The sequence below is a fragment of the Pundamilia nyererei genome, unplaced genomic scaffold (genome assembly GCF_000239375.1).
Source record: "Pundamilia nyererei isolate P.nyererei 1_Seehausen unplaced genomic scaffold, PunNye1.0 scaffold00006, whole genome shotgun sequence".
In the NCBI taxonomy this organism is placed as follows: domain Eukaryota; kingdom Metazoa; phylum Chordata; class Actinopteri; order Cichliformes; family Cichlidae; genus Pundamilia; species Pundamilia nyererei.
This window is the reverse complement of record NW_005187407.1, coordinates 6,403,431-6,411,069: the sequence shown is the minus strand read 5'-3', so window position 1 is coordinate 6,411,069 and position 7,639 is coordinate 6,403,431. Positions and strand designations below refer to the sequence as shown.

General features: G+C 39.0%; 1 protein-coding gene across 2 annotated transcripts in view; it reads left to right on the top strand.

The window, feature by feature from the left end:
- edil3a (EGF-like repeats and discoidin I-like domains 3a) overlaps positions 1-7,639 on the top strand; it is a 120,519-nt gene that overhangs the window by 29,033 nt on the left and 83,847 nt on the right. The window contains exon 2 of one of the 2 annotated variants that reach the window (XM_005722319.1): positions 3,646-3,672. In XM_005722319.1, coding sequence (XP_005722376.1) covers positions 3,646-3,672 — 27 coding nt within the window. Of the gene's footprint in view, positions 1-3,642; positions 3,673-7,639 lie in introns of both variants that reach the window. The other variant, XM_005722318.1, reaches the window with a different exon arrangement.

Below are 7,639 nucleotides of genomic sequence, written 5' to 3'. Positions count from 1 at the left end.
TCGCACACAAGAATTTCACTCGCATGTGCTGTGCCAGTGTGCCTGCACATGTGATGTGACAATGAAAGTGATTTGATTTGATTTGATTTGATTTGATTTGAGTGACTGTGAAGGCCACAGAATGTATTTCACATCATTGTTATAATTCTCAGCCTTCAGTGACCCATGTGCATTATTGCTGAACAGGCTACGTACTGTTGGCATTCTTTTGGTCCACATTGCATAACCCTCAAGGTTTTCATGGATACGTTTATGTGTGTAAAACAAGCTGTAAATACTAAAGGTCACAGCCATTTAACTCTACTAACTAAACTGTACTAGCTGATTTCTGTTGGTCAGTCATTGATTTAAATGCTTCTTGCAAACAAAGTTACTAAATCAAAATGGCTTATCATATTAAGGAATGTGAGTGTACTGTGTACATATTTACCCATCGTGGTAAAAAAAATGGTGAACCCTATTGTTTAATATATAAAGGGGTATCTTCACCCTTATATGAATGTGTATGTACAATATGCATGTTCTGCATAGTTTTTATGCTTGTTCATCTTGTGCACTTGCTCCTCTATCTCCACTGAACACCTTGAGGTCATATCAATTCAGGAAAGCCTGACTGGTTCCTATTTAGATTATGGATGGTTATTACTGCCTCCTGGCTGTCAGTCAGATTAAACCAATATGTCCCGGGATAGAGGCTTATCATCTCATAGAGAGTACCTTCTCCTGGTAAAAAGGAGGGGCCATTTAAATAAGCCATCTCCAGAACCTTCCATGTTCTACAAATTTATTAATGTGGTCTGAAGAAATATCAATGCATCAAGTATTTATTGTACACCAATATGCTTGGTATTGCCCTTGTCTGTCAGTTTACTTTATGGATTTGTCTCAATAATATAGGACTATACCACAAGAATTACACTGTTGTCCATTCCTGTGTTTGCTCCTGCAGTAAACAAATATAATACCAGGTTCAGGGAGGAGAAAGACAAGACAGCGAAAGGAGTGCATGGGAAGGCGAAACACACACTTTCAAAAAGTTAACTGTGTGCATGCAATGTATTTTTGTGTCTTCATATGGGAAGAACTGACAATAAGCCATACTGTAGAATGACCCACGTAATATTTATAGCTTGCTGGCTAGCAGAACAGCTGTGTTTTTACCACTTTTTGATATAGATGAACCAATAGATTTTTAATAGATCCAGCCAATGGAAGGAATACTCTGGTAAGGCTCTAATGACAGCTTTTGACAAGATTTGTTGGATTTGCAGGATTTTATGAATAGAAAATATATCAACATTTTGTCAGTCATTTCTGAATCAGCATACAGCAATTCTTTGTTTTCTGTTGTAGAGATTTCATGTAATGACTTTGTTTTAACATTTTAGCATAAAATTAGAGGCACTTTCTCAAGAATGTTAGTAACAGTTTTTAAGTTGTGGTTAAGAATGATATTTATTGAAACAATGCCTATCTGGGTAGAATTCATGATAAGAACACAACCATTATGATGCCAATAATTTACTGTTGGCATTAAACACGTCACAATCAGACCTCACATGCATCAAAATGCATACCATCAATTCAGACTCCCTCTCTAAGAGGTTCAACATTAATGCACAACATCTCTGCTGCTACTGATTTCAGGAAGTCAGCGAATAATCTGACAACAACAAAAGTGACTCCGCCTCAGTTTCCCAGTCAAAACTTTGCACTTTCACCATTTTAGTCTAGCTGAACGTGTAGGTAATCTTTAATACATATTTTTATTGTTTATTTAAACCGATAGTCTATTTTTTGTCCACAGTTTATCCCGATGCTCACTGCTGTGGGAAATAAGCTATGTGATTCAGCTAACACTGGGTGTTTTGTTATTTTTATGGAGAACACCAACAATTAGAGACATAAATTTTGCCAACCCACTGTACTTTCAATATTTTATGCACTCTTATGATTCACCACTTCAACACTTGGATAAACATAAAACCCATCCTTTTATGCATCTCTGTCTTCTCAGCATGTGTATTTATGTGTGGGTGTGAATAGTTGTTTGCACTCTGAGGCATATGTTGTTGGTTTTTTTTGCCTTTATCAAGTGTGCAGTTTTGTGTGTGTGCACATGCGTGTGCACACACACAAAACTGTGTCTGAGGGCTTGCAAGTGTGCGTCTTGACCCTTATGGTGAGGCTGAAGAGAAAACGGGAGCAGAAAGAAAACCACACTAAGTGAACCGTGGAATGCGCTCGGTTTGGGGATTACATTGGCCCGTGCGCATGGTAAAACACAAAGGAGAGCTTCTGCTGCCAGGCAGATGAGAGGTTGAGAAAGTGCTTGGCTTTGACTCTGTGTGGCTTCAGTTGAAGCTTTCTCTCACAGTCAAAGCAGCATTAAAGGCTGTGGTTCACTCTTTAATTGTATCTGTTTATCACATTTATGACTAAGTGAATCATTTTTCCCTTCAGTTTACAGATGCTGCTGCCTTGATTCCAATCGTATATTTCTGTCTAAAGAGTACCACAACTAGTGATCCACTAAATAATTTGATAGACATTTAGGAGATGTGTTGAATAAAATAAATAAAAAGAAAACTTATTTAAAATCCCCCGAGAGCACTTTATTTGATTTCCACATCCAAAAACACCACAGGGAGCAGAACCTGACAGAGCGCTGATGTTTGGTTTATAAAAAGAATAAAATCTGGTCTCCAAATGGTTCTGTGTGTTGTGGCTGGAAATGAAACAGATTTCTCAGATGGTTTTGTATATATTTGCACCTGTGTGCAATGCAGGCGCTCTATGTCTGCTTTTCTGCTTATGCAGGCTTCACCCTCTCCATATGTTAATGTCTAATTAGTAGTCAGTGCTGTGGATGAAAAAAATGCTCATGACATTGAATCATACTTTAATTAAGCAAGAATTGGTAAGCAACATCATTAGCTATTGAGAAATAATAGACACGTATACTTAATATGCTCTGTACAGCAGCAAATCTCAATACATTCAGGCCTCGTTTGTCCATCCATCCATTTCTGGTTACACATTCTGTTCATCCCCAATAATAATGACAATCATATTTATCATCCTTGAATCTGATGCCCTTGGTTGACTGCCTCTGCATCTGTGCCCAACTTTTGGGCACGTCTTTTGGACCAATTTCACACTAATGATGGAGACAGAGGGTTGTGGTAATGCTAGCAGACAGGCCAAATCTAAGCCACAAAGCTGGACTGGGTCTTGGGAGCCAGGGATGCAGCTAGTAAGTAAGTATGCCACAGGGGCTAATCCTACATTGGTCCAGAATGATGAACACATATTAGGGAAAGGTAACAGACCAGGACACGTGTATTGATGGGGCATCAGATGTTCCACTGTGCCAGGTTACGTTTCATGGCAGCACTGGAGAGCATGTCTGTTGGCAGGATATTGTACCCTACAGGTAGTAGGTGTGCCTGCCTTCACATACTGTGTGCTCAAGGGAATTACACTTAAATAAAACTTTGCATATGATAGCACAAAATGTAATTATCAGTACAGCCGAATCTGTTGCAATACAGCTGCGGCATTAAATACATAGTTGTGATGAAGCTAATAGGAATTTTCTCTCTTCCCTTTCCCCCCTTTTTCTCCTTTGTGTCTCAACAGCAGCAGATGGTGAGGAACCAACTTCAGCAGGTGGGAATTTTTTATGCTTGGTAACGTGATTTCCATTCATTTGTTTTCATGCAAGTGTGTGTGTGTAGAGGGGGAGATAGAGAAATGGAACGAGCCAAGCCTCGTCCTTCCTTCATTACTCCTGAGTCTAATTCCTGCATTGATTCCCTGCTCATGCCGGGCCAGAAACAGTCATGATTACATCATTTAGCATTTCACTTCATAAGGCAGTCCTATTTAAACTTCCTCTAATAGTGTGAATCTGAGAAATGTCTTGTCTTTGTCTAGTACAGAGTTTTGAGATTGAGCTCACAGTCCAATTTGGTCCACTGATTGCTTTTGCATGACTGTTTTTCAGTGGAAATGAAATATGGTGGATACCTGAGCCTTTATCATATTTCTCAGGGTGTTTTTTTTCCTTGTGTGTGAGTGCTGATTTTACAATCCATTTACTTAAAAGCAGCATTAATCCATAGCAATTCCAATATGCTTATTCTAGAGTTAATGCAGTGCATCCATAAATACATGCCATTAGCATCAGTCTTGATGTACATTGTATTCACTCCCTATGGAGTGGACTGAGTGTATTCTTTTTTTGCTGGCTCCAATAGATGCTTAAGTACTTATCTCTGAATTATCATATAGATGTTAAAATCATATTTTTAAGGTAGCATATTTGGTATTCCAAAGTACTGCTTCTGATTATTGAAATAACTAATGTAACAAGAGTTTTATTACAAAAGCAAGACCACAGAGGACAACAGTAAACAAGAACCTGATTTATCTTCATCAGTGATGTAATTAAAATGTCACTTCACATCCTCGGGAAGTACTGCAGCTGAATATATAATTCCTCTTTCGTTGCATCCTCAACATCTACAGTAATTGTCTTTGTCTATGTTTCTTTCATTAATGTTAATCCCTGCTGGTTTGTTGGAGATCAAGTAGGTTAAAAAAAGAATGATTTATTTAGATTAGACATAATACCACAGGAATCAAAGTACTTTGCTGCAGCAATGCAAAGAATGTGACACAATAGACAAACTACACAGGCGTCTCAAGGGAATATGTAAGTCCAGTGCAGTGACTGCTGTCTACTTTTGCTACTAAAATAGGTTTGCCTGCTGTATAAACTACTTTTTGGCATCAGCATCTTGCTCTTTGCACAAATACCTATCGTAAATCCTTTTTTCCTAAAGCATTTCAAAGCAACTTTTCGTGTATTATACTCACTTCAGATCAGAGCAGCGAGAACACGGCAAGAAAAAATAATTATGGAGTAAGAAAATGAACTGAATTAGGTTTGACTTGTGACCACTGACCTGGAACTGGACCGAGACAGAAAATAGGACAGAGTGATGAGGAAGGCCAAAGTGCTCATGACAAGTTTGAAGAATTTAGCAAATCAGCTGCTATTTCACAGCATTTCATATCCTTACTCTACACAGCTTTCATACTTTGTCTCCATTCATACAAAGGGGGATATTGTTTGCTGTGTTTGGTTATTATGGTTATTTGGCAGTGTATGAATACTGCCAAGTCATCTACACGGCTTCCCTTTAAAGCAGTGAGTTTATTCTATAAAAGTATCGTTTATTAAGCACTTGATGTGTTTTATGAGCAAAACCAATTTCATCAAAAAAACCACACGGACACGGCTGTTCTTTGATCTGCCTCGGTTGGAGGAATTTAAACTTTTAAGGCCTTTTTACTTCCATTACTAATTGCAGGGGCTGCATGAATTAAACTTTAACAAGAAAACTATATATTTTCTGAATTCTGTTCGCCAAACCTTTATTGCACAATCTCAGCGGTTGCAGTATGTGCAGTCAAAATACCATGGATACTACTGAGACCGAAGAAGCATATTTGAGCATATTTAATTGTAAAACTAACATTTGCCAAGTAGAAAGTTGAATATTAGCTCTCCAGTGAACAAGTTAGAGCCAGCCTTTGTCACATTTTCAGAAATGTTATTGGTAGACTGGGAATTTTATTTAACATATATAATTTAGATTTTGCTAATAAACATTGGAGTTTTTAGAAAGTTTCATGTTTTTTTAAGAGACCCCTGCGAGAAAAGGTACGGCTCTGACATTTTCATGGCATTTAGTCTCTGACAAGACAGCCTTCATTTCCGCTTTTCTTTGGATCTTTCTAGAAGGATGGTGGTCTTCAATGTGACCTCTTCTTTTGAGTGACATATTCCAAAGCATTTTTGTTGCTGCGCGAGTCTTACTACTTTTACCTTCAAGTGTATTTGTCTGACATTGTCAAATCCTGATGGGCGGAAATGGCAGAGTGGGAAGGGCACGGGAGAACAAAAGGCCAAAGACTCACTAAAAGCCCAACCGTCCGGCGGCTCACGCTGAGAGCCTCGATGTAATATTGGTGGTGGAGTGCCAGCTTCCATCAGTTGAAATGCAGGATGGATGCAGTGACCATGAGCCCATGAGCCAGTAAAGTCATCATACAAAAAGGCTAGGTTAAAATACATTTGACGCACTTAGGGCATATCAGATGTCTCAGCAAAGTAGCAGGGTGGAGCTTCTGAGCTGAAGAGCTTAAATGTAAATTTCATACTCTTGAGGCAGGTAAAATGTGTGCGTGTGTGTGCATGTGTGTGTGTTTTCTTTAAAGATATTATGAAAGCCTAACCGTGTGGTTGAATCCTGGCTTGTCATTGTTAACTGGGGACTGTTTAAGATGGCAAAATTGGAACTGAAATTCAGAGTTGACAGTCACACAGGCATTTCAGTTTTGTTATTTAAATGTCTACCAAATTTCACTTTTTTAATAGCAGTTGCTGATCTAAGCAGGGTAAGGGCTGCTCGGTGTTGCTGTCAAAAACATCAGGAGTTGCGTACTAATATTTGTGGTGCCAGATTAAAAGCATTTCCTCCCATGTTGCTGCACAGTAACTTTTTCCCTGGGATCAGCAGAAATATGTCACATGGAGACAATACTTTGCCCGACCTGCTCATAACCCTAAACAATGCATGTAACCCAACAAGCAGTAGGAAGATATGGTAAATGGACTGATTCTTATACATCTACTCTCCTGGAGTACTCAAAGCACTGCATACAACATGCCTCATTCACCCCCACTCATACCAGCACTTCTAGACTCAAGTGCAACTAATAAACATTCACACACGTTCACACTCCGATGAACGCATCGGAAGGCAATTTGGGGTTAGTATCTTGCCCAAGGATATTTGGCATGCAGACTGGGGGAGCCAGGAATTGAACCACCAACCTTCCAATCAGTAGCTGATCTGCTCTGCCACCTGAGCCACAGTCACCCCTTCCTAGAAGATATCTTTCCTTTATCTTGGATTTAATTTTCTTTGAAAAAGCTTTAATATATTATTCAGATTGTACATGTTGTTCTCTTTGAGTCTAGAAAAAAACATAATGAGGAAGGGGCTGGGTTCATTCATGTCCATATAAATTCAACTGACTATTAATACCTCAAGCTTTGCAGCTCATCTGTGCTTTCTAAAAATTGACTGCTACCATTATTATTAGCTGTGTCACTTCTTTCAGGCTAAGCAGAGTATGTGCAAAGCATGAAATACTGTCTCCCAAATGCCTGAATTCTTATACATTTGGGGGTGAGCTAATGCTTGTGACAGCAACTGTGACAGAGCACATACGTAGCCTTAAGCCTGAAAATGTCAAATCTCTGTGATTGATCTGCAAGGAAACAAAGGATGCTTTCCTGTGTTTAACCACTGGTCAGGATTTCACAGCTGATTGATTGGCCTCTCTTTGCAGTCAGAAAGGAAATCACAATGCCCATGCTGGACACAACACAGGCTTGCATCAATCACTATGCAAGTCTTGGCTTGTACAGCAGGGCAGCAGCTAACATTTAAATTCCCAAGAAAGCTCCCAGTGTTTCCTCCTTGCATTACCCACAGTGTTAGGATAGTTACTATTAATCTGTAAAGATTTATTATTGTGCTAAAAATACAGTGAGTAA